The sequence below is a fragment of the Hyla sarda genome, chromosome 6, assembly GCF_029499605.1.
Source record: "Hyla sarda isolate aHylSar1 chromosome 6, aHylSar1.hap1, whole genome shotgun sequence".
NCBI classification, from domain to species: domain Eukaryota; kingdom Metazoa; phylum Chordata; class Amphibia; order Anura; family Hylidae; genus Hyla; species Hyla sarda.
In genome coordinates, this window is record NC_079194.1 from 197181848 (window position 1) to 197209555 (window position 27708).

Below are 27708 nucleotides of genomic sequence, written 5' to 3' on the forward strand. Positions count from 1 at the left end.
ATTTTGTGCAGGTCACATTTTCTGAAATTTCTATATTCACTCAACAAGCTAAGTCTGGGCTGGTGTAGTTTTAGAAATTTTCTAGGTGCTTTGTGAATTTTTTTTGCACCTTTTCTGTGAGAAATACTTCATTTTCTTAAATTTTTTTTAGGGGTGTCACCATTTACGTCCATGACTGTAGAAGCATTGGGGGCAAAACGGTCTAAACAAAAAGGTCCTTGCGCTTAATTCTACAGCCTCAAAATGTTACTGAATGAAAAATTTTACATTACAAGGGAAGATGTAAAGTTGACCTCCGGTGATTTTTGACAGGTGAAAACAACCCAATGAGTCGACAAATTTGCTTGTTCGTCAGATGATCACAGGACCTATTACACGGGGGGAAGGGGCCCTAACTTTGCTCCATAATCTTATTTACTATAATCCATGCAGAGGTAGCAGTTTATCCAGGAGTCAAAGGCCTATATGCCACATAAAAAGAAAGTAGTACAGTATAATAAATGGCACATGATAACCTTCAACAAATCAGCATCTAAACCAGCTTCAAAATACCCAAGGTCACATGAAGGACAAAATTTACTCACTTTTCGAATTGATTTATACACATCCTTAGTTTGTCCCATTTTGCTCATCTAAATATACTATAATCCATAAGAATAAAAGAGATTCCAAGGCCTTCCCATGAAGTCATCCCTCGTGGAGCCTTCCTGTTGAACGTATGTCGAACAGGACATAGTCTACCAGTAACAAGAGGGAAAACGGGCTTCATCTAATACTAACCTCCTAATTCCCATTGGATAGCTAAAATTTTATTTTTTTCTTTGAATTTTAATTGTTTTATTACATTCATTCTAAACAGCGGTTTTGGCCTCTTTGACACTCAACTGGAGTCTTTTGTGGCCACATAAATTAGGGAACAATGACTGGACAAAATAACATAATGGGCCGGTGAGACCACTGGTTTATTGTGTGGCCAATGGAAGTAAAAAGGTTTTCATTGGCAATACTAATTGCCAGTATTTCACCCATGTAAACGGAGGTCGGAGGAGACACAGTGCCAGGCAGAGAATGGTGGGTCACTCACTGATTTACTCATTGGGATAAGTGACATCCTAAACACATAACATGAGATTTACTTATGGGTCACCACCCACTACCAGAAAGGGGACCCCCGCGATCTCGGCTGCGGCACTTCAGACAATTGTCACATGAAGCGAACCTCGCTCCATGCCGAATGACTGGCGATGCAGAGGCTCGTGATGTTACAGTCATGCCACGCTCGTGATGGCGTCATGCCCCATGCCCCCTCAATGCATGTCTATAGGAGGGGGCGTGACGGCCCCGGCTCTCTGGTTAGAGAGCGCGTGTCGACCACCGCACAAAGCAGCGGCCAACACGCCCCCTCCATACACTGCTATGCGAGAGCCGGAAATTGCCGAAGCCAGCGCTTCGGCTCTCCCATAGCAGTAAATGGAGGGCGCGTGTCAGCCACCGCCTCGTGCAATGGTCGACACGCGCTCTCTATGCAGAGAGCCGCGGCCCCATACGGGAGATCGTGGGGGGCACCAACGGTCGGACCCCCCGCGATCTGAAACTTATCCCCTATCCTTAGGATAGGGGATACAATTTTCAATCCCGTAGTTCTCCTTTAACCCTTTGTATCCAGGCTTACTTGCTAGAAGTGTCCCTTAACCCCTTGTGGCCAAGCTTACTTACTAGAAGTGTCCCTTAACCCTTTGTGACTAGGCTTACTTACTAGAAGTGTCCCTTAACCCTTTGTATCCAGGCTTACTTGCAAGAAGTGTCCCTTAACCCCTTGTGGCCAAGCTTACTTACTAGAAGTGTCCCTTAACCCTTTGTGACCAGGCTTACTTGCTAGAAGTGTCCCTTAACCCCTTGTGGCCAAGCTTACTTACTAAAAGTGTCCCCTTAACCCTTTTGTAGCCAGGCTTACTTGCAAGAAGTGTCCCTTAACCACTTGTGGCCAGGCTCACTTACTAGACGTGTCTCTTAACCCTTTGTGACCAGGCTTACTTACTAGAAGTGTCCCTTAACCCCTTGTGGCCAGGTTTTCTTACTAGAAGTGTCCCTTAACCCCTTGTGGACAGGCTTACTTACTAGACGTGTCCCTTAACCCCTTGTGACCAGGCTTACTTACTAGAAGTTTCTCTTAACCCTTTGTGACCAGGCTTACTTACTAGAAGTTTCTCTTAACCCTTTGTAGCCAGGCTTACTTACTAGAAGTGTCTCTTAACCCTTTGGGACCAGGCTTACTTACTAGACGTGTCCCTTAACCCCTTGTGACCAGGCTTACTTACTAGAAGTTTCTCTTAACCCTTTGTGACCAGGCTTACTTACTAGAAGTTTCTCTTAACCCTTTGTAGCCAGGCTTACTTGCTAGAAGTGTCTCTTAACCACTTGTGGCCAGGCTTACTTACTAGAAGTTTCTCTTAACCCTTTGTGACCAGGCTTACTTACTAGAAGTTTCTCTTAACCCTTTGTAGCCAGGCTTACTTACTAGAAGTGTCTCTTAACCCTTTGGGACCAGGCTTACTTACTAAAAGTGTCCCTTAACCCTTTGTAGCAAGGCTTACTTGCTAGACATGTCCCTTAACCCCTTGTGGCCAAGCTTACTTACTAGAAGTGTCCCTTAACCCTTTGTGACCAGGCTTACTTACTAGAAGTGTCCCTTAACCATTTGTATCCAGGCTTACTTGCTAGAAGTGTCTCTTAACCACTTGTGGCCAGGCTTACTTACTAGAAGTGTCTCTTAACCCCTTGTAGCCAGGTTTACTTACTAGAAGTGTCTCTTAACCCCTCGTAGCCAGCTTTACTTACTAGAAGTGTCCCTTAACCCCTTGTGGCCAGACTTACTTACTAGAAGTGTCCCTTAACCACTTGTTGCCAGGCTTACTCACTAGAAGTGTCCCTTAACCCTTTGTGACCAGGCTTACTTACTAGAAGTGTCCCTTAACCCCTTGAGGCCAGATTTACTTACTAGAAGTGTCCCTTAACCCCTTGTGGCCAGGCATACTTACTAAAAGTGTCCCTTAACCCCTTATGGCCAGGCTTACTTACTAGAAGTGTCCCTTAACCCTTTGAAGCCAGGCTGACTTGTGTCCCTTAACCCCTTGTGGCCAAGCTTACTTACTAGAAGTGTCTCTTAACCCTTTGTAACCAGGCTTACTTACTTGAAGTGTCCCTTAACCCTTTGTGACCAGGCTTACTTACTAGAAGTCTCTTAACCCCTTGTAGCCAAGTTTACTTCCTAGAAGTGTCCATTAACCCCTTGTGGCCAGACTAACTTACTAGAAGTGTCCCTTAACCCTTTGTGACCAGGCTTACTTACTAGAAGTGTCCCTTAACCCTTTGTAGCCAGGTTTACTTGCTAGACATGTCCCTTAACCCCTTGTGGCCAAGCTTACTTATTAGAAGTGTCTCTTAACCCTTTGTGACAAGGCTTACTTACTAGAAGTGTCCCTTAACCCTTTGTAGCCAGGCTTACTTGCTAGAAGTGTCTCTTAATCACTTGTGGCCAGGTTTACTTACTAGAAGTGCCTCTTAACCCTTTGTGGCCAGGCTTACTTATTAGAAGTGTCTCTTAACCCCTTGTAGCCAGGTTTACTTACTAGAAGTGTCTCTTAACCCCTCGTAGCCAGGCTTACTTACTAGAAGTGTCCCTTAACCCCTTTTAGCCAGGTTTACTTACTAGAAGTGTCCCTTAACCCCTTGTGGCCAGGTTTACTTACTAGAAGTGTCCCTTAACCACTTGTTGCCAGACTTACTCACTAGAAGTGTCCCTTAACCCTTTGTGACCAGGCTTACTTACTAGAAGTGTCCCTTAACCCCTTTTAGCCAGGTTTACTTACTAGAAGTGTCCCTTAACCCCTTGTGGCCAGGTTTACTTACTAGAAGTGTCCCTTAACCACTTGTTGCCAGACTTACTCACTAGAAGTGTCCCTTAACCCTTTGTGACCAGGCTTACTTACTAGAAGTGTCCCTTAACCCCTTGAAGCCAGATTTACTTACTAGAAGTGTCCCTTAACCCCTTGTGGCCAGGCTTACTTACTAGAAGTGTCTCTTAACCCTTTGAAGCCAAGCTGACTTGCTAGAAGTGTCTCTTAACCACTTGTGGCCAGGCTTACTTACTAGAAGTGTCTCTTAACCCTTTGTGACCAGGCTTACTTACTAGAAGTGTCTCTTAACCCCTTGTAGCCAGGTTTACTTACTAGAAGTGTCCCTTAACCCCTTGTGGTCAGGCTTACTTACTAGAAGTGTCCCTCAACCCCTTGTGACCAGGCTTACTTACTAGAAGTGTCCCTTTACCCTTTGTAGCCAGGCTTACTTGCTAGAAGTGTCTCTTAACCACTTGTGGCCAGGCTTACTAACTAGAAGTTTCTCTTAACCCTTTGTGACCAGGCTTACTTACTAGAAGTGTCCCTTAACCCTTTGTAGCCAGGCTTACTTGCTAGACATGTCCCTTAACCCCTTGTGGCCAAGCTTACTTACTAGAAGTGTCCCTTAACCCTTTGTGACAAGGCTTACTTACTAGAAGTGTCCCTTAACCCTTTGTAGCCAGGCTTACTTGCTAGAAGTGTCTCTTAACCACTTGTGGCAAAGCTTACTTACTAGAAGTGTCTCTTAACCCTTTGTGACCAGGCTTACTTACTAGAAGTGTCTCTTAACCATTTGTGACCAGGCTTACTTACTAGAAGTGTCTCTTAACCCATTGTAGCCAAGTTTACAAACTAGAAGTGTCTCTTAAACCCTTGTAGCCAGGTTTACTTACTAGAAGTGTCCCTTAACCCCTTGTAGCCAGGTTTACCTACTAGAAGTGTCCCTTAACCCCTTGTGGCCAGGCTTACTTACTAGAAGTGTCCCTTAACCCCTTGTGGTCAGTCTTTTTAACTAGAAGTGTGCCTTAACTATTTTTGGCCAGGCTTACTAACTAGAAGTGTCAATTAACCATTTGTGGCCAGGCCTACTTACTAGGAGTGTCCTTTAACCCTTTGTGGCAAGGATTACTTACTAGAATGGCGCTGCGGAATCTGTAGGCGCTATATAAATAAAATTATTATTATTAACCCTTTGTGGCAAGGCTTACGTTTTAGAAGTGTCCCTTAGCCTTTTATGGCCAAGCTTACCTACTAAAAGTGTCCCTTAACCCCTTGTGACCATGCTTGCTTACTAGAAGTGTCCCTTAACCCCTTGTGGCTAGGCTTACTAGAAGCATCCCTTAACCCGTTGTGTTTAGTCACTAGAAGTGTCCCTTAATAATTTGTAACTGGGCTTACTTACTAGAAGTGTCCCTTAACCCTTTGTTGCCGGGCTTGCTCACTAGAAGTGTCCCTTAAGCCCTTGTGGCCAGACTTACTCACTAGAAGTCCCCATAACCCTTTGTGTCCAGGCTTACTCCACTAGAAGTGTCCCTTAACCCTTTGTGGACAGGCTTACTAACCAGTAGTGTCCCTTTAGACCTTGTGGCCTGGCTTACTTGCTAGAAGTTTCCCTTAATCCCTTATGGCCAGGCTTAGTCACTAGAAGTGTCCCTTAAGCCCTTGTGGCCAGGCTTACTACGTAGAAGTGTCCCTTAACTTTTTGTGGCCAGGCTTACTAACTAGAAGTGTCAATTAACCCTTTGTTGCCAGGCTTACTTACTAAAATGGACTGTTAACCCTTTGTGGCACAGCTTACTATTTAGAAGTTTTACTTAAACTTTTGTGGCCAAGTTTACTTACTAAGAGTGTCCCTTAACCTTTTGTGGCCAGGATTATTTACTAGAATTGTCTTTAACCCTTTGTTGCCAGGCTTACAAACTAGAAGGGCCTATTAATCCCTTGTGGCCAGGCTTACTTACTAGGAGTGTCTCTTAACCATTTGTGGCTAGGATTACTCATTAGGAGTGTCCCTTAACCTCTGTAGCAAGCATTTATGGCCTGGTTTACTCACTAGAATGGCCTATTAACCTTCAGTGGTGAGGCTTACTATTTAGAAGTTCCCCTTAACCCTTTGTGGCCAGGCGTACATATTAGAATTGTCCCTTAAACCTTTGTGGTCAGGCTTACTAACTAGAAGGGCCTATTAACCCTTTGTGGCCCGGCTTAACAACTAGAAGTGTCCTTTAACCCTTTTTCACCAGGCTTACTTACTAGGAATGTCCCTTAACCCTTTGTGGCCAAGCTTACTTACTAGAAGTTTCACTTAACTCTTTGTGGCCAGGCTTACTAACTAAAAGTGCCCCTTAACCCTTTTTAAATATATTGAAAGAAATAGAGGGAACGCACCTCGTGTATTACCTAAGAAACCAGATGGGGGTAAAAAGCAAACAACGTCAGCCTTGTGGGTTGCCTCTCACCTTGTAGCAGATATCACCCCTAATTTGGGGTACAAATATGCTCCTGGCAGAAGAGAACTGCAGGTCACAGGAGTAGGAGATCCAGTCCTGTCTGTAGAATCAATGAGAACGGCAAAAGGACCCATACATCAGGCGCTGTTCAGAGTTCCAGCAGGGAAGAAGCATATTCAAAGCGAGAATATGATATAAGTACCATCAGGCACTATGTTTGTTCAATTCAAAGACCAATGACGCATTTTGGAGGTACAGTCCTCCTTCCTCAGATTGGCATCTAACCAGATCATGCCAATCTGAGGAAGGAGGACTGTACCTCCGAAACATATCATTGGTTTTTGAATTGAATAAACATAGTGCCTGATGGTATCATATTCTCACTTTGGATATACTTCTTTCCTGCTGGAACTCTGAACAGCGCCTGATGTATTGGTCCTTTTGCCGTTCTCATTGATTCTTAACCCTTTTTGGCCAGGATTACATACTCAAATTGTCCCTTAACCCTTTGTCGCTAGACTTACTCTCTAGAAGGACCTATTAACCCTTTGTTGCAAGGCTTACTAATTAAAAGTTTCCCTTAACCTTGAGTAGCCAGGATTACTAACTAGGAGAGTCACACAACCCTTTGTGGCCAGGCTTACTCACTAGTAGTGTCCCTACCTTTGTGGCCATGCTATACTATGCTTACAAGAAGTGTCCTTAACCTCCTTTGTCTAGATTTGTGTGTCCCTAGCTTTACGTGCCAGCTTACATATTTTAACCCCTTAAGGACCAGGCCATTTTACACCTTAGGACCAGAGCGTTTTTTGCACATCTGACCACTGTCACTTTAAACATTAATAACTCTGGAATGCTTTTAGTTATCAATCTGATTCCGAGATTGTTTTTTCGTGACATATTCTACTTTAACATAGTGGTAAAATTTTGTGGTAACTTGCATCCTTTCTTGGTGAAAAATCCCAAAATTTGATGAAAAATTTGAAAATTTTGCATTTTTCTAACTTTGAAGCTCTCTGCTTGTAAGGAAAATGGATATTCAAAATAAAAAAAATTTTTATTCACATATACAATATGTCTACTTTATGTTTGCATCATAAAATTGACGTGTTTTTACTTTTGGAAGACACCAGAGGGCTTCAAAGTTCAGCAGCAATTTTCCAATTTTTCACAAAATTTTGAACCTCGCTTTTTTTCAGAGACCAGTTCAGGTTTGAAGTGGATTTGAAGGGTCTTCCCATTAGAAATACCCCACAAATGACCCCATTATAAAAACTACACCCCCCAAAGTATTCAAAATGACAATCAGTAAGTGTTTTAACCCTTTAGGTGTTTCACAGGAATAGCAGAAAAGTGAAGGAGAAAATTCACAATCTTTATTTTTTACACTCGCATGTTCTTGTAAACCCAATTTTTGAATTTTTACAAGGGGTAAAAGGAGAAAATGTATACTTATATTTGTAGCCCAATTTCTCTCGAGTAAGCACATACCTCATATGTCTATGTAAAGTGTTCAGCGGGCGCAGTAGAGGGCTCAGAAGGGAAGGAGCGACAAGGGGATTTTGGAGAGTACGTTTTTCAGAAATGGTTTTTGGGGGGCATGTTGCATTTAGGAAGCCCCTATGGTGCCAGAACAGCAGAAATAACCCACATGGCATACCATTTTGGAAACTAGACCCCTTGGGGAACGTAACAAGGAATAAAGTGAGCCTTAATACCCCACAGATGTTTCACGACTTTTGCATATGTAAAAAAAATATTTTTTTTCCCACTAAAATGTGTGTTTCCCCCCAAATTTCACATTTTTGCAAGGGTTAATAGCAGAAAATACCCCCCAAAATTTGTAACTCCATCTCTTCTGAGTATGGAGGTACCCCATAAGTTGGCATGAAGTGCATTACGGGCGAACTACAATGCTCCGAAGAGAAGGAGTGATATTTGACTTTTTGAGAGCAAATTTTGCTCGGGGGGCATGTTGCATTTAGGAAGCCCCTATGGTGCCAGAACAGCAAAAAAAAAACACATGGCATACCATTTTGGAAACTAGACCCCTTGAGGAACGTAACAAGGAATAAAGTGAGCCTTAATACCCCACGCGGGTTTCACGACTTTTGCATATGTAAAAAAATATATATTTTTTTTTTCACTAAAATGTGTGTTTCCCCCCAAATTTCACATTTTTGCAAGGGTTAATAGCAGAAAATACCCCCCAAAATTTGTAACTCCATCTCTTCTGAGTATGGAGGTACCCCATAAGTGGACCTGAAGTGCACTACGTGCGAACTACAATGCTCAGAAGAGGAGGAGCACCATTGAGCTTTTGGAAAGAGAATTCGTTTGGAATGGTAGTCAGGGGCCATGTGCATTTACAAAGCCCCCCGTGGTGCCAGAACAGTGGACCCCCCCACATGTGACCCCATTTTGGAAACTACACCCCTCACAGAATTTAATAAGTGGTGCAGTGAGCATTTACACCCCACTGGCGTTTGACAAATCTTTGGGACAGTGGGCTGTGCAAATGGAAAATTACATTATTCATTTTCACGGATCACTGTTCCAAAAATCTGTCAGACACCTGTGGGGCGTAAATGCTCACTGTACCCCTTATTACATTACATGAGGGGTGTAGTTTCCAAAATGGGGTCACATATGGGGGGGGTCCATTGTTCTGGTACCATGGGGTCTTTGTAAACACAAGTGGCCTTCAATTCCGGAAAAATTTTCTCTTCAAAATCCCAATGGCGCTCCTCCTCTTCTGAGCATTATAGTGCACCCATAGAGCACTTTACATCCACATATGGGGTATGCTCTTACTCATAAAAAATTGGGTTACAAATTTTGGGGGGCTTTTTTTTTATTTTCCCTTGTGAAAATGAAAAATTTAGGGTGACACCAGCATTTTAGTGAAAAAAATATTTTTTTTTCACTTTCCCATCCAACTTTAATGAAAATTTGTCAAACACCTGTGGGGTGTTCAGGCTCACTATACCCCTTGTTACGTTCCGTGAGGGGTGTCGTTTCCAAAATGGGGTCACATGTCTGTATTTATTGTTTTGTGTTTATGTCAGAACCACTGTAAAATCAGCCACCCCTGTGCAAATCACCAATTTAGGCCTCAAATGTACATGGTGCGCTCTCACTCCTGAGCCTTGTTGTGCGCCCGCAGAGCATTTTACGCCCACATATGGGGTATCTCCGTACTCAGGAGAAATTGCGTTACAAATTTTGGGGGTCTTTTTTTCCTTTTACCTCCCGTGAAAATAAAAAGTAAAGGACAACACCAGCATGTTAGTGTAAAAAAAATTTTTTTTTTACACTAACAGGCTGGTGTAGACCCCAACTTTTCTTTTTCATAAGGGGTAAAAGGAAAAAAAGCCCCCAAAATTAGTAACGCAATTTCTCCCGAGTACGGAGATACCACATATGTGGCACTAAACTGTTTCCTTGAAATACGACAGGGCTCCAAAGTGAGAGAGCGCCATGCGCATTTGAGGACTAAATTAGGGATTGCACAGGGGTGGACATAGGGGTATTCTACGCCAGTGATTCCCAAACAGGGTGCCTCCAGCTGTTGCTAAACTCCCAGCATGCCTGGACAGTCAGTGGCTGTCCGGAAATGCTGGGAGTAGTTGTTTTGCAACAGCTGGAGGCTCTGTTTTGGAAACACTGCCGTACAATACGTTTTTTATTTTTTATTAGGGGGACAGTGTAAGGGGGTGTATATGTAGTGTTTTACCCTTTATTATGTGTAAGTGTAGTGTAGTGTTTTTAGGGTACATTCACACTGGCGGGTTTACAGGGAATTTACCGCTAGGAGTTTGCGCTGCGGTGAAAAATTTGCCACAGCCCAAACTTGAAGCAGAAAACTTACTGTAAACCCGCCAGTGTGAATGTACCCTGTACGTTCACATGGGGGGGCAAACCTCCAGCTGTTTCAAAACTACAACTCGTAGCATGTACTGACAGACCGTGCATGCTGGGAGTTGTACTTTTGCAACAGCTGGAGGCACACTGGTTGGAAAACCTTCAGTTAGGTTCTGTTACCTAACTCAGTATTTTCCAACCAGTGTGCCTCCAGCTGTTGCAAAACTTCAACTCCCAGCATGTACTGATCGCCGAAAGGCATGCTGGGAGATGTAGTTATGCAACAGCTGGAGGGATCGCAACTACAACTCCCAGCATGCAGAGACAGCTGTTTGCTGTTCAGGCTTGCTGGGAGTTGCAGTTTTGCAACATCTGTAGAGCTATAGTTTAGAGACCACTGCATAGTGGTCTCCAAACTGTGGACCTCCAGATGTTGCAAAACTACAACTCCCAGCATGCCCAGACAGCAAACTGCTGTCTGGGCATGCTGGGAGTTGTAGTTTTGCAAGATCTGGAGGTGCACAGTATAGAGATCACTTTGCAGTGGTCTCAAACTGTAGACCTCCAGCTGTTGCAAAACTGCAACTCCCAGCAAGCCTAAACAGCTCTCTGGGCATGCTGGGAGTTGTAGTTTTGCAACATCTGGAGGGTTACAGTTTAGAGACCACTATAGTGGTCTCAGACTGTAGCCCTCCAGATGTTGCTAAGTAACTTACCGGCTTCCGTTGGATCCAGGGAGCTGCGTCGCGGTCCTCTTCTTCCGCCGATCGTCGCCCGCTGCCGCCGCTGATCGTCGCCGCTGCCGTCGCCGATGGGTAAGTGGATCTTCGGCGCCGGTCCCTGTCGGTTTCCCCGTTCTGCCCCGCCTATTGTGGGAGGGCAGGACGGGGAAACCGAAAGTAAACCCCTCCGCCCCTGATCTGCTATTGGTGGTCGCGTCTAGACCACCAATAGCAGAGATAGGAGGGGTGGCAACTCTGCCACCTCACTCCTATCGCTACAGGGGGATCGTGGGTGTCTAGGACACCCGCGATCCCCCTTCTATTCCGGGTTACCGGGTCACCATAGACCCGTATGACCCGGAATCGGCGCAAATCGCAAGTGTGAATTCACTTGCGATTTGCGCCGATCGCCGACATGGGGGGGTCTAATGACCCCCCTGGGCATTTGCGCGGGGTGCCTGCTGATAGATATCAGCAGTCACCCCGGCGCGATCCCCGCCCGGCGCGCGGCGGGGACCGAAATTCCCACGGGCGTACAGGTACGCCCTTGGTCCTTAAGTACCAGGGAGCAAAGGCGTACCTGTACGCCCTTGGTCCTTAAGGGGTTAAATATGTCTTTCGGTTTTTCACTGTTAGTCTATAGGTGCTCACACCTACTAGAGACAAATCTGCTTGATGACTATCTAACCTGTCCTCAATCTTCCCTGACAGAAGATGGAGAAAGAAGAATCGAGGTTGTTAGATTTCAACATGTCGATCTTCTGTGATGCTGACGCCATTGCAAACATTTGATGCAGAAGAAGCAAAACACAGACATGCAGTCTGTAGCGAGATAAAGGGCTTGGTCATCTATATGTTGCTACACTACCTGATTCATATGCTCATTTGCAATTATTACATTTATGCATTTCAATACAGGTCTAGGTTGCTATCCATTCAAAACTCTTTTCCCAAGGAGTGAGTACAGGGTATCACACCCACAGCCTTCACAACAGTCGAGTTTAAGAGTGCGACCACTGCAAAACCCTTTTCTTGCACAAAAAAAATACCCCGCAGAGCCAAACATGCACGGGTATGGATAAGCCTGGAAAAATATCTCAGAGACGAAGGTTTGAAAGTGTTTGGGCACCTTTTCTTGCCAGGAGTGTCAATTAACATTTGAAGGTGCCCGTAAACAACTAAGCCCGCAGTACTTTTGGAAAATAGCATTCCAATAATTTACCTTGCACAGTCAAAAGTAACTAAATACATTAGGAGGGGAAAAAAAAAAGAAAACATATCTATAACAATCCAAATTTGACCATGCGTCCCTAATGTAACAGATCTACGCCATAGGGAATATGAACAAACAAACCATCAAGGCAAGCGTATAGCAATCAAAGTTAACATGAATTTTACTAAACATAAATGCACAAAAGGACATACATTTAAAAGTCATAAAAAACGCTGCACATAGCATACATATGTAATACACACAGGTCAGTGATGCACTTTGCTAAATTTATTTGTTATTTATACACTGTAATCACTATGGTCCTTTCTTAGTACTGTCATCTGTATCACTAACCTGTATGTATTACATATGTATGCTATGTGCGTAGCATCAGCTTGTTAGTTGGTTCCATCAGCAGAATTCTGCTAAATACTCCATCTACTTCTCAGCATTTTTTTATGACTTTTAAATGTATGTCCTTTTGTGCATTATTGTTTAGTAAAATTCATATTAACTTTGATCGCTATACGCTTGCCTTGATAGTTTGTTTGTTTATACCTATAACAATCCCAAAGAAGCAAATTGAACCATAATCTTCACATCAGAAGAACTACCAGCCAAAACAGCCAACACAATAGCATAACATCAAACTTCAGCATCACTTATTTTGTAGCATTAAAGTTGATATATATATATATATATATATATATATATATACACACAGCACTTAAAATGTCACAGACAATATATATATATATATATATATATATATATATATATATATATATATATATACATATATACATATATATATATATATATATATATATATATATATATAATGCAAGTGTATCCACGCATCCTGGAATCCTTCATCACAAGGCAAGGTACACATTTTTGTTCCAATATATATCAGCTTCAATGTATATTGGACATGACTCCATTATAGATAAGCTTCATTAAAATCTTTAGGGCCCCCAGATGCCGTTTAGGCCAGGTTTACACTGGCTCTAATCAGATAGATATCCAGATAATCAAATCAGATTATACAAATATCAGCCTCAGCTCTTCTGTACATTTACAGGATCAGAATACATATACAATACTACCAAAATTAGTCCTTATTATTAACCAATATGGGATTAACTTTTGGATCCTGGAACATATATTACATATAATATAAAATGATAGGTAAGTATTGCATGTTCTTAACATGAATCAATTAAAAGTACACAATAATCTATCTATCTATCTATCCATCAATTGTGTTATCATATATAAGGCTACGTTTGGAGGATATGCAGTTAAACTTAATGTACTTATCGTAACTCACCGAATTACTATGATCCCAAAATGAAATAGATATATAAAAAAATCAGCTATGCTGAATTTGTATATTAGCTTTCATACTAAAATGAATATGTCATGGTGAGGGTTTTATTCAGTTATTTCATTTAAATATGGAAATAAAGGGCAAATTTGGGTCAATTGCTTCACAGAAAATCTTCAAGATTTTAGACTTAAAAAATTAATTCCTTCCCTCCCCCCCCCCCCCTCCTACTTTCATTCCTTCCTTCCACATATGCACCGGGACTGCTCCTGAGACATTTACTGAATGTATCCATTGGGCCCCATTCACCCTGCATCCACCAAAAGTGTGTCCTTCGGACATACACCAGGCTGATATGCATCAGCATACCTTTTTTTGCTTTAAACAATAGCATATTTGACTATGCTATTCTTTACAGGGGGAATGAGTGAAAAAACAGCACAACATGCATTTTTTTTTTTTTTTAAAGACATCCCACTGGGCATGTAAGACCATGTATATTCTGTATACAAATAATAAAAAAAAAAACGCTCCTACAGAAGGCTCACGTGCAATGTAAACAGGGCAATCCTTCATTCCCTTTCTTTCTTTTTTCTTCCTTCTTTCCTTCCTATCTTAACTCCATCCATCCACCTCCTGAGAAACCTCTATAGGCCTATTCCACTTTTTGAACCCATATGCATAGTGCCAAAAAGGGATGCATATAACTTAATACATAAATCCAGGAGTACATTCAGAATTTATTGCCCTTTTTTATTTTATTTTTTTCTTAACCACTAAGTTATAAGAGGTTTAGATGTGGCTCTTCTTTACCCTAACATTCCATCAAATTAGAGGAAAATAAAGCACCAAAAACACAAAAGACACAAACTGATGCCCAAATCTGGATCTGGATTCTAAAGATAGAAGTAGGAGCTGCTAACAGATCTGCTCATATTTCTTTTTGTTCCAAAAACTACACCTAAAATTTAAATATATAAACAATGCTGTAAACAAACAGCTTTAAATACAAACATATAGGGCCCGTTTTCTATATGAAAGTTCCTTTGATATTTGCCTTAGTGATGACCCCCCCCCCCCCTGCCTTATCTCTTGAGTTCCTGTTTGTGAACCTTTTCTATCCTTCACTCGGACTAACACTTTAGTGCATTCAATAGCTATTTGTTGAGAGACATGTACTAGGTGCCCTTCTTACATATTCCTCTTTTCTGGCTCAGAATGTAAAGTGAACACGTACCTTTTGAACTTCAGGCATCAACGATTTTCACATCACCGATGTGGAGGATTCCCGAGTGTACCTGGGCGAGCGGATATATCAAAAGAAACAAGAGTTCATGAATATTCACAACTTTAGATAGAGAGAGATCTCACACTTACAGCAACTAAATACACTGATTGTATCTTGTCTTGTATTATAAAACATTTATACAACGCACTGTGCATGGAATAGGTCTACATTAACTGGTTCACTGCTTGCCCTGACTGCTGTTATACAAGACTTCACAAGGGACAATTTCCATAAGCGTTACGCATCATGTTTGCTGAGTAATCTCATCAACTAAATGGAAGCAAAGCATAAAGTAACATGTTAATAAAATAATAAAATGCATTACTAGGAAAACAACTAAAGAATGAAGCATTTATTATACAAAGAATAATTAAAACAATAATGTATAAATAATACTGATAATACTAATACCAATACTAATTATAGGAAATTGGAGGGATGAATGGACAGATAGATTTATGTAGAAATATAAACAATGGTTTACCGGTACTGTGCTGTTTCCTGTGAGTTTGCCTTAGAAATAGATGGATAATGTGCTATGGTTTGTTTTATAAATATCACTATTATTCTGCTGCAAGTGTGGATAGAAATATGCTAATTAATTTACTGCTCCTAAATACATTTATGCAGAAACTATCTTAGGTAAATAGATAAATAAATAATTAAATAAAAAAACAAATAAATAAATAGATGTTCAATGCATCAAAACATTAACTAGTTCCCAGAGTGCACATGTGCACTCTGGGAACTAGTTAATATTTTGATGCATTGAACATCTATTTATTTATTTGTTTATTTATTTATTTGTTATCTGCAATGCTCTCTTATTTAATGAAAAAAGGCTGAACACATATACCTGGTAGAGCTATGATATAGTATGGACCTACATAGGGTCGATTCGACAGGTCATTCTTGAACAGAAAGATGCTATGGACACTTCCTGGTCAGATTTTATGTCGCTCACTATAAGTGTTGAACAAGCCTTGTATATTGGGAGTACACCTTCCTAAGCTGCATTCTGATTAAGACCACAACACCTCCGGCTGATTAAACTAAAGCCATATGAATATGTTTATGGAGAAACTATAGGCTGCAAATGATTTCTATCTCTACCTTAAGGTATCACTTCAAGATTTCCTCTCTCCAGATCCTAGCGCGTGTTATTTTTGGAGCATACGTTCAGGGCTGCCTTAAATGCTACTCTTGGCCCAGTGCCCAGGATCTCTTAAAGTAGATGACATTTTTAGACATTCGGTGTCATTTTCCTCAATATGACCTCTACTTTCATGGCAGGGATGAATCCATCCTGTTATTAATGCATTCAGTTTCATGAGGGAGGGAAAAAAAAAACGCTATTCAATTTTCACACCTGAATAGAGTCCAAAAAAAATCCTAGTTTGCTCCTGTTATCCTTAGGTTGACGAAGAGTTGCAGTTTGTCTCTCACTTTACTAGACGTCAAAGACTCCCGAGGAGTCTACTTTCTCCATTTATTCAGCTCTAATTCCAACAATATTGGGGAGATCTCGAAATCTTGAAATGCTTAACCTCTCCCCTCTCCAAAATCACTGCAATACTACCAGGCAAGAGACCTCGTATTGGCCACCCTTGTTGTAGACATTAGTCCCTAGGCTGCCATTCTAATAAAAAAGTTTTTAAAAAGTATCACGTATACAGTGATAAAATACATATACCTGCACAGCAGATGCCAGTAAGACACTCCTTTTAGCATTTGTTGGTCCATAGGAGTCTATGGACCCATTTGATATATGTGATAGGAGTAAAGAGAGATATAGAGAGATGTTATAGAGAGATGGTACAAATGAAGAGAGAAACAGATGTTGGAAAGAGACAGAAGCAAAGGAGACAAGAGAAATAGATGGAAGAGAGGTATGGGAGGTAGAGAGAGGGAGAAGGGCTGTGTTCACACTACAGCTATGGCATCTGTTTGCTGTACGTTCTCCTAGCAGATTAACATACTTATAGGCCCCACTCACCTAACAGAGGTCTAAGGAGTGTCTTTTAGACCTTTGCTGGGAATATATATACATCAGAATGTCTTTTTTTTTAGCTATTTCATACAGAGGCAACCAGCAGAAAATTTGTATGTATGCAGTATACATTCCTTTACATGTAACAACTCTCTCACTCTTTTCTTTTTTCCAATCTTTCTAAATTCTCTCACTCATGTCTCTCCTGAAATATACTGCCAATGGTTCCTTCCAGTATAGGCTACTACACTGAAAGCAACCATTGGAGGCATTTTATAGGAGAGACATCAGTGAGAGAAATTAAAGAGATTGAAAGGGAGGGAGGAAAAAAAAGAGGAAGGGAAAGAAAGAGAGAGAAAGAGAGAGAGAGGGGGAAAAGAGAGGAAGTGAGAGAGAGAGAAAAGAGAAAGAGAGAGAGAAGAGAAAAAGAGAGAAGAAAAGAAAGAGAGAGAGAGAAAAAGAAGGAGAGAGGGAAAGGGAGAGAAAGAGAGAGAGAAAGGGAAGGAGAGAGAGGGAAAGAGAGAGAAAATGAAGGAGAGAGAGGGAAAGAGAGATGGGGAGAGGGGGAGGAGAGAGAAAGGGAAGGAGAGAGGGAAAAAGAGAGAAAGAGAGAGAGGGGAAGGAGAGAGGGAGAGAGAAAGAGAAAGAGAGGGGAGAAGAGAGAGAAAGAGAGAGAGAGAGAGAGAGAGAGAGAGAAAGGGAAAGAGTGAGAGAGCGAGAGAGAGAGAAAGGGAAGGAGAGAGAGAAAGGGAAGGAGAGAGGGAAAGAGAGAGAAAGAGAGGGAGAGAGAAAAGGAAGGAGGGCGATAAAGAGAGAAATAAAGAGAAAGAAAGAAAGAGAGGGAAGGAGAGAGGGAGAGAGAAAGAGATCGAGAGAGAGAGAAAGAGAGAGCAAGAAGAAAGAGAGAGAAAGACAGAGGAAGGGAGGGAGAGAGAGAGAGAGAGAAAGAAAAAGAGAGAGAGAAAAGGAGGGGGAGCGATAGAGAGAGAGAGAGAGAAAGAAAGAAAGAAAGAAAGGGAAGGAGAGAGGGGGGAGAGAGAGAGAGAGAGAGAGAGAGAGAGAGGAGAGAACGGGAAGGAGAGTGGGAAAAAGAGATATTGAGAGAGCACGAGAGAGAAAGGGAAGGAGAGAGAGAGAAAGGGAAGGAGAGAGAAAGGGAAGGACAGATGGAAAGAGAAAGAGAGAGAGAGGGAGAGAGAGAGAAAAGGAAGGAGGGCAATAAAGAGAGAGATAAAGAGAAAGAAAGAGAGAGGGAAGGAGAGAGGGAGAGAGAAAGAGATAGAGAAAGAGAGAGCCAGAAGAAAGAGAGAGGGATAGGAGAGAGAGAGAGAGAGAGAGAGAGAGAGAGAGAGAGGGAGAGTGAAAGAAAAAGAGAGAGAGAAAAGGAGGGAGAGCGATAGAGAGAGAGAAAGAGAAAGAAAGAAAGAAAGAAAGAAAGAGAGGGAAGGAGAGAGGGAGAGAGAAAGAGAGCGAAAAGAAAGAGAGAAAGAAAGAGAGAGTAGGAAAGAGAGAGAGAGAGAAAAGGAGGGAGAGCGATAGAGAGAGAGAAAGAATGAGAGAGGGAAGGAGAGAGGGAAAGAGAAAGAAAGAGAAAGAGAGAGAGAGAGAGAGAAAAGAGAAAGAGAGAGAAAGAAAGAGAGAGAGAGAGAGAAGGAGAGAGAGCGATAGAGAGGGAAGAGGAAAGAGTGTACTTATCCCACATTGTTTTTGTTGTTATTATTATTATTATTATTATTTTACTACAAGTAAATCACAAGTCACTAAGAACTGTCAGTGCATTCATAATAGACAAGATTAATACAGTATGTTCTGTTTAAGACTTTACACATTATATCATCAGATCACATTACATAGAGATAATTGAGAGTGTCAGCTACCTGTCATTAAAGGGGTTATAAAAGAATAGGAAAACAGAGCTAACTTATTTAAAAAATGGCGCCACACCTATCCTCAGATTGTGTGTGGTAAAGACCTAGGGGGAGATTTATCAAAACCTGTGGAGAGGCAAAGTTGACCAGTTGCCCATAGCAACCAATCAGATTTCTTCTTTCATTTTTCACAGGCATTTAAGAATGAAACAAGCAATCTGATTGGTTGCTATGGGCAACTGGTCAACTTTTCCTCTCCACAGGTTTTGATGAATCTCCCCCCTAGTCATTTGTACAATATGTTTACATGGTTGATTGTCTCCTAATGCCAATGGTAAAAAGTATTAAAGAAAAAAAAATTTGGCCGATGTTGCAGTACAGAATCTGTCAATTAATTGTCCCTTTAGTAATAATAAGCTAATTTCTGTTAAGTGTATTTGTTACTTTTCTGACTTGCAAAAGTCTTTTTGCACTTTAATACCAAACCCACCACTTTTTAAGTGGGCAGGGCTGGGCATATAGAGGCATGGCTTCCTGGAGCCTGGCACATTCATTACAATTTACACCAGAAACTGGCATAGATTATAGCTGGCATAGATTTCATAGTGGGTGTTTGGACAGTCACCAATGTGCCAGATTTATTAAGTGGCCAGTGGCTCCTAATACAAATAGCACATCTTGTGCTATGGCGTTCTCTGTTAAGGCTGGCATATAAAATGCTGGTCCTAAATAAATTCCACATGTGCTTCCAAATGACAAACACAGCTTTACTATATCAAGCTCTGCTTCACCTGTAAGTTTCAGCTGAATTACTTTCTAGACAAGTCAACCATAAGGCAGAAATGTTATTATCGTGACTGTATATATATTGTGGTGAATAGTTGTTAGCAGAGATGACTGACCAGCTGCTTTGGCTGCCACATAAATCTGGATTGACATCTGTTCAATGTATCAGACCCCTGTGATCTCTTAACTGGAGTTTGTATAATTATAAAAAAAAAAAAACTGAGAATAGGGTCATAGGTCATAGCCACCACAATTACTATTACGATGGTTGTAAAAAAGAAAAACATGCACAGGAGGTAGATTTTGAGGACTAATTCAGCCACCACTTTTGTATAGGAACCTGGTGTCTTTATTTCTTTTCATTTATTATCATTGCTGACCAAAATTTTTCCATGGGCATTACAAAAATATCATAGTTGGGTAGAAAACTACCCAACTAAGTGGCTGTTGTCTTCTTACCAATCTCGCCAACCAGTTGAAATGTGCTCAATGCAACTGGAGAATAATCCTGAAGAAATGTAAGGTGGTCATACACCTTCCATAGTTACCAACAGTAATATCTCCAGATCTACTTATAAACATGAACATTTGACATGGTTGAAGCTTTGTGAGTTCTTAGGGAAAACTGTCATCAGTGTCACCACACTAACCTGTTGGTACAGGCGTGCAGTGCAGGTGACACAGAAGATAACCATATCTACCTGTCCCCGATCTGTGGCTTTGCTATCTTGCTCCATATGTCCCGTTCCAGCAGCGGGATTGGGGCATGGGGGGAGGTTCCTGACATCACCTCTGCTGTTTCCCTAGGCCTGCTAACAGCAGGGACCAGCAGAAAAACAGCAGCAGTGACATTAGGAAGCTCTGCCCATGCCTCAGGCCAGCAGCTGGAAGAGATGGAGCAAGATAGCGGGACAAAGTATGTATGGTTATTATCGGTGTCACCCGCACTACACACCTGTACCAACAGGCTAGCTAGCAGTTGAAATCCAACTTTCTTGATATTATCATTGGAGAAAGTCAGAACCCCTCCCCCCATACACTTTAGACAGTCAGCTAGTCACACTGAAGTTCCAATAAAGTTTCTGGATACCTTAATGGCAGATACTAAGCAAATAGGCCAACCACCCCTTGTTATCACCAAATAATGGATAGCACCTCTATTGTTACCATCTTAAAGGGGTTGTCCAGGAAAAAACTTTTTTTATATATCAACTGGATCCAGAAAGTTAAACAGATTAGTAAATTAAATTAAAGAATCTTAATCCTTTCAGTACTTATGAGCTGCTGAAGTTGAGTTGTTCTTTTCTGTCTTAGTGCTCTCTGATGACACCTGTCTCGGGAACTGTCCAGAGTAGAAGTAAATCCCCACAGCAAACCTCTCAGCAGTTCCCGACACAAGCAGAGATATCAGCAGAGAGCACAGTTGCCAGACAGAAAAGAACAACTCAACTTCAGCAGCTGATAATTATTGGAAGGATTAAGATTTTTTAATAGAAGTCATTTACAAATCTGTTACAAAAATGCAATCTCACTCTGTAGGACCTAAAATTCATATTTTATAGCCCGCTAATATTATTGAGGGCTGTAAAATGCTTTATTTCCCCTGTGGCAGTGCTGCAGGAAAACGGAACATTGCTGGGTATCCCTTTCAGATGGTCATTTTATAATCAGAAGGCCATTCCAAAAAAAAATTTTTTTAAATACAATATTAAATAAAATTATTAATAATAATAAATAATAATAGTGAAAATTGGGGACCCCCTATACATTTTTGATATTTACTGTAAAACCACTCCATGGAGCCACTATAAAATATGTTTTTTGATGTTGAACATTCCAGATGTCTTCACTGTCCACCTCAAATTCTTTCAAGCATCCTGATCCGAGATAGACTTGCATCAGCTCGATCTTAGCTAGATGCTGCAATGTTGTACAATACGGCAACTTCATTATATACTGAATCAGATTACAGGCCTTTAGGGGGAGAAAAGCAAATAGGTGGTGTGAAAGACTGAATAGAGACGATTACCTTACCATCCTATCCAAACACGCTTACACTCTCTGGAAGATGTTATTTCCTCGCAACGTTCCTCATGAGAGTAGCTATTCCCCAACCGAAGCTAGTTAGCATCAGGCATTTAATTAAGAAGTCATCATAGACCTTCTCCTCATTTTATGGTTGCGTTTTTTCGCTGCCAGTGAGGCCTTCAAGGCAGCAGGAACTGAAGGGTTAAATGGGAGAACATCCAGGTCTATGCCTCGGCAGAATGACATTGCTACCTCCGGACTAGGTGTAACTGTAATAGGCTGCGTTCATTGGAGAGCTATGGATCAGCTACCTGGGGGCAGACTTGCAAATCTCATAGGAAACATATCAACGGTAGAGACACTTGGCAAGAATTTTGAAGTCAAGCGAGTCGGAGAATTTTGGAAAATAAATCATAGGAAGAATTAAAAATTCCAATAATCTAATCTCAACCAAAGTGTGTCCAGCAGTTGCAAAACTGCAACTCCCAGCATGCCCGGACAGCCGAAGGCTGTCCGGGCGTACTGGGAGTTGTAGTTTTGCAATAGCTGGAGACACACTGGTTGGGAAATACTCATCTAGATAGATACACGGTATTTCCAGATTACCGGATCAAAATATTGTGATCTCACAACCTTAAATTCAGCTCCTCCAAAGGAGTCTATAGCTATTCTAGCTGTTCACCTGCCAATTCTACCAAATGTCTTTTTTTTTTTGGCAAACTAAAGGAATTGTATTATAATTATTTTAAAAATTATTACTAGAATTAAAAAAGATGATAGGCAAATTCAACAGCAAAATATTGAGAAAAAAAATCTCCAGTGTCCCAACTTATCAGGATGAACTGCAGCTAGAGGTAGTTTTGCAATGAAGACATCTTTTATGCAAAGAAAAAAAAATTATAATAATAATAAATAAATAATAATAATAATAAGGCTAACTTTGGTTTAGTAAGAAAAGCTTTTTATTAAAAAAAATTGATAATTTGAAAACAGCAAATAAAAAACATTATAGTTTTTTTTTTTTTTTTTTTTTTTATATTATTCTTAAATATCCACGTGTGGCAGGTCTGGTTTTTCTGAATAGGACACGTGCTTGGTAAAAAAACCACTCCATTTTGGTGGAAATTTCAGCAACAAATCTACTAGTACTAGCTACTTTCTATTTAATAAAGTAAAAAAAAAAAAATGCTAACTATTGTATCTTCTATCAACTTCATCCATACCTAGGACAGGTTCACCTATAGGTATAACTATAATGTCATTGTATAACTATAATGTCATTGTAATTAAACGTATCCATATATACTCAATACTGATGTCTAGAGTCCTAGTTTAAGCATGAAATACAAAAAATATATAAAATGTTTTTAAGCGTTAAGGGTTTTCACTGGGTATTGTTGATAACAATAAAGGGAAAATAATATTTAAACATATATATATATATATATATTTTTTTTTTAAAGCATTATATATATATATATATATATATATATATATATATATATATATATATATATAGTTTAAACAGTTCACCTCCACTGGGGTATAAAATATAAAGTACGGTATACTACACACTAAAAGGTTAATACGCTTGTTCTTCATTTTGTATACCAATAAACTTTCTAAAAGGAAAACAGAATTTAATGGGAAAAAAATTCACGTAGTCCAGCCATTCTACTTATTTGACTGTGTATGTATATATATATATATATATATATATATATATATATATATATATATATATGTGTGTGTGTTATAAAGATTTTTATTTGGTGTTAGTGTGCCCCCCCCCCCCCCCCCAACCCATTGCCTTTATATTTTAATCTTTGCATTATTTATTTATTTTTCTTCTTTTAAGAACGTAAGTGATACAATTCTAAATTGCGGTAACCTTCTCCGTTACTTTTATTATCACATCACAATAAAAGTAAATTTCCTGTTAAAGAACTAACGTGCTTCAACTATCCGCGCCCCATACATAAAACATCAGCGCAATTAAATTTTACAAGGATATATAATGCAAAGTAAAAAGGCTATTGCAGGTACATTTAAATTGGTAGCAAAAAAAAAAAATTAAATAAATAAATCAAATAAAAATAAAATAGCCAGTTCCACCTCTAAGCAGGAGAGCAGGGGTAAATGCCGCTTCTCCTTTTTTAAATTATAAGAGAAAGTTGTCTGCAGATGAATAATTATGAAGAAACATATGTGCTCTTTAGTGTGTGACAGCGTGACCTTGCCAAGCCTACTAAAACTGCCAGCCTGACAGTGAGGATATAATCCAAAGAAAGTGTATTGAATCTTTAAACAGGGGAAAACACCTTGTAGACCTGCCTGCTGAAAATCTCATTATATGCTAAATTCTGCTTACGTCCAGTTTACTGTAAATTAGCCTTTCTCCCCTATATGATCAGCCATGACCCCCCTTCCCCCATATCGCCCCATGTTGCCTTTTTTGTGCATTAAAGCTCACATGCATTTTCTAGTTCTGCAACTTGACTCATCTGCCTGCAATATATATATATATATATATATATATATATATATATATCCCCATACACTGTCAACAGCCATAGACTAAAAGGAAATGTGATTTACTGATTAAGATAGAGCTATGTGGTCCCTCTCTAAGGTATAGTCTAGGCCTAATGCCAGGGTGCAGTGTTAACCCCCATTTCCTTTTAAGATTAAAATCGCACTCAAGGGATGAATACATACTAGAAGTATCTTGAAGAGAACGCCTAGTAAAATTAAAACCATGCACATATAAGTCTGTTTAATGCCATTTAAAAAAAAACTAAAAAAAATAAATAAAAAATATTTATATTTTTGATGTTCCTTAACTCTGTGATGTTGCTTTAACTAGATTTAAATGCAGAATATCTAGAATGGTAATGGTTGCATATTGTGAGATCACATATCGTATACAAAGATCTATGTCAAGTATCACACTCAGCTCTGCTATGTCTCTACCACATTGGTATATCTAGTTTCATCAATGAAAAACACGGAAGGGGTGAAGCCACGAAGCCAATATTTTTTAAAGGGGTGGATGTAACATAAAAAAATATCAGTTCAATATTACAAATCCAGTTTAAACATGGTAGCCTTCTAACTTCTCTAAAGAATCATCGAGTAATGCATTAAAAAGCTTGTGCTGTGGACACTTGATACACACTGGCAAAAGCAGAGGAACACCGTTCGCTCATAGTTTCTGATTCTTTCGCAGTCTTTTTAAAGGTCCAATGCAAACTGTAAAATCTTGATATAGTAAGTTAAAGTGTGTTTATGGCCCAGTCATTATGTAGATCAGTGAGCTACCCCGATGTCCTTATCCTACGCTGGGTTTCTGGGGCTCAATATGATGAAATATAGTAAAAATACAAAAATGTACAAAAGTACTAAGAGAATAATAAGACGGAGAAATAATCTACTATAAACGGCTCTAGTGCGTACTAAGAAAATAGTAAAACGGAAAAACATTCTACCGTAAAAGGCATGACCTAGCAAAGGAGGTAGTGGTTTGGACTATTGGCACCGGCACAGGCAAAAGTAAAAGGATGATGTATGTTCATTGTTTCTTACATTCTTCCTCAACCTTCTCATAAAGGTCCAAGGTGAACTATAGACTTTTCATATAGGAAGTTTAAGCAGGTTCATGGCCCAGCCAATGTTGTAGGCCAGCACACCAAGATACCTCAATTTCCTGATCCTGGGTTTTCAAAAATGAATGTGGTAGGAGATATTCAAAATACAAAAATGAATACATACAAAAATAAATTAATTAATAAATAATACGGAAATAACTATTTAAACAAATATTAACACTGACTTGCCTTTGTGCCTTGACCTGACAAAACTCAACATAATAACACGTAATTTGTTCTAGCAGTCAAGTAATGGCCCTTTCTGAACAGTAGTGGTATCAAATAAAAATGGCATTCAGCGATAAATAATATTAATAATAATAATAACTTACTTGGGTTCCCTAAAAAATGCTGTAGCTTGTTATAATAAACCGACATACCACACTGAATGCTGCACCAGTCTTTTAATGTTGGTTTTGCATTGAAGGTACAATGTGGACGTTTTTTTTTCTATAATGTAGTAGATAAGGGTTCGCCTGAGTGTATGTATTCTTATTGCCCTCCGCTATGATATAACACCAGCTATTATTTACATTTGATAAGAGGAGCACTTGTTGTAAATCTCTAGGCCGCACATACAATGTAACTTATATAAATGAGAGCTCCTTATCAGGGGCCGGGGCTACGTGGCTGTATGTATTTGCTTATCAATTTTTCTAATGGATTTATAAGAGTAATTATACACAAAAGGGAAATAACTCTACCTATATGTGTATCAGACAAAGGATGAGAGGGAATTTTGTATTGAATGAAGCATTAAAGGGGTACTCCGACCCTAAGACATCTAATCCCATATACAAAGGATAGGGGATAAGATGCCTGATCGCAGGGGTCCCACTGCTGGGGACCCCTGCAATCTTTCATGCAGTACCCCGCTGTCACGCTCCCTCCCATATGCTTGCATTGAGGGGGCGGAGCATGATGTCACACAGGGCGGAGCCGTGACAACACCACACTCCGGCCCTGTGATCGTGATTCATCAGACCCGAAGCGATGTTAGCTCCGGAGGCTGATGATCGCGGGGTGCTGCATGAAAGATTGCGGGGGTCCCATAAGGCATCTTATCCCCTATCCTTTGGATAGAGGATAAGATGTCTTAGGGCTGGAGTACCCCTTTAAACAACCTGACTGGCTGATTCGGCAGCTACATATCTCTCTGCACGTTCCATGTCATCTGGCTAACATTAATCTCTGGATCGTGGAGAGCTTGCCAGCTACTTCCTAGTATAAAATAAATACTGAATTAATTTACGACTCCTATTAACAGGTTTATACTGGAAAATATATTCATCTCTTTTTACACTACGATGTTTTTTATTTTATGGGGGGAGACAAATAATTTATTTACAACAAATAAAAAAACTTTTTAGCGTTCCGTAGATTGCTAAATAAAACACGTTTTTGCGCATGAGTAAATAATTCACTTATATTATTAATAGATAAAATGCCAAAAAATTAAGAAATGAATAAAATAGGGATACAAAAAAAATAAAACATAATAGTGTTGGTCGGATTATGGTAAAAGTTAGATTTTCTTTTTGCTTTAGAAAAAGAGAAAGTTACAAGAGAAACAAAAAACTGTTCACTTTTCTTTCTTCTTTTTTTATTTATTTCTTTTGCCTTAATGTGCGAAACTGTTTCCGAGCAGTTGCCTGGTGTTCAGAAATATGTCTATTTGCACAAAATAAATAAGAAATGTTATTTCTGTGGCATAATCTTGGACGCTCTCCAGGCCTTCTCTGCAGGTGTTGTTTAATACGAGTTAAAATTAACAACTTTTAAGTTATTTTATAAGGATTTCCTTTCGAATGGCGCTTTACTTAGAGCATAGCAATCTGTGGCATCTGAAAAGATCATTCTAATGCACCCTATACATAATTTACCAACTCAGTACAGGAAGCGGGGAATATCTGATACTGCATTTGCGTTCAAGGATATATTTCTCAAATATTATGAATGATTTGACATCAAAGGCTAAAACGCTACAGACAAAATACTGTGGTAAGTAGCAGATGTCTTGCAGGATATTTTCGAAAGGCGTGCTAGTGTTTATGTTAAACCAATACGCACATCTATATGTGTGTGCGCACGTGAATATGACTTGTTGTTACACCTGCCTGATCAGAATAGCTCACTAAAGTCATAGCTGGAACCCTAAGGGGCTATTCACACACAGCAGATTTGTGGTAGAAGACAATGTGCTCGTCACAGTAACCTCATTCACATGAATGCGCTAGTTTTGAACCATAGACAATTCTGCCGCTTTTGAGTGTACCCTAATACAAGGCCCTAAGGAGACACCGCAGCCACCACACTATTACGGCACAGCAGGAAACAGTTAAATGATTTCATACCATTAGGAAGGGTCACGTATTAATTGCTTGCTAGGAAAACTGTGAAATGTAATTAGTGTCTATCACCGATAGGTAGTATCACCGGTGACGATAAAACCATTCCACACTGTTCTACCCTCCACAACTTAGGACACCTGCAATAGCAAGGTGACAATGCAGAAGGCAGGAAATGTGTTACGATATTTACAACATAATACGCAAAAACATATCGATCCCATATCTGCCGTATGGCTATTCAGACGGTAATATGAACTTCTGAATTACACATGGTG

At 40.1% G+C, this 27708-nt stretch overlaps 1 protein-coding gene across 2 annotated transcripts in view; it reads right to left on the minus strand.

The window, feature by feature from the left end:
- MAF (MAF bZIP transcription factor) overlaps positions 1-27708 on the minus strand; it is a 74252-nt gene that overhangs the window by 38842 nt on the left and 7702 nt on the right. For both annotated transcript variants that reach the window (XM_056526132.1, XM_056526133.1), the window contains exon 2: positions 14713-14773. In XM_056526132.1, coding sequence (XP_056382107.1) covers positions 14740-14773 — 34 coding nt within the window. In that variant the 3' untranslated portion in view covers positions 14713-14739. The remainder of the gene's footprint in view (positions 1-14712; positions 14774-27708) is intronic.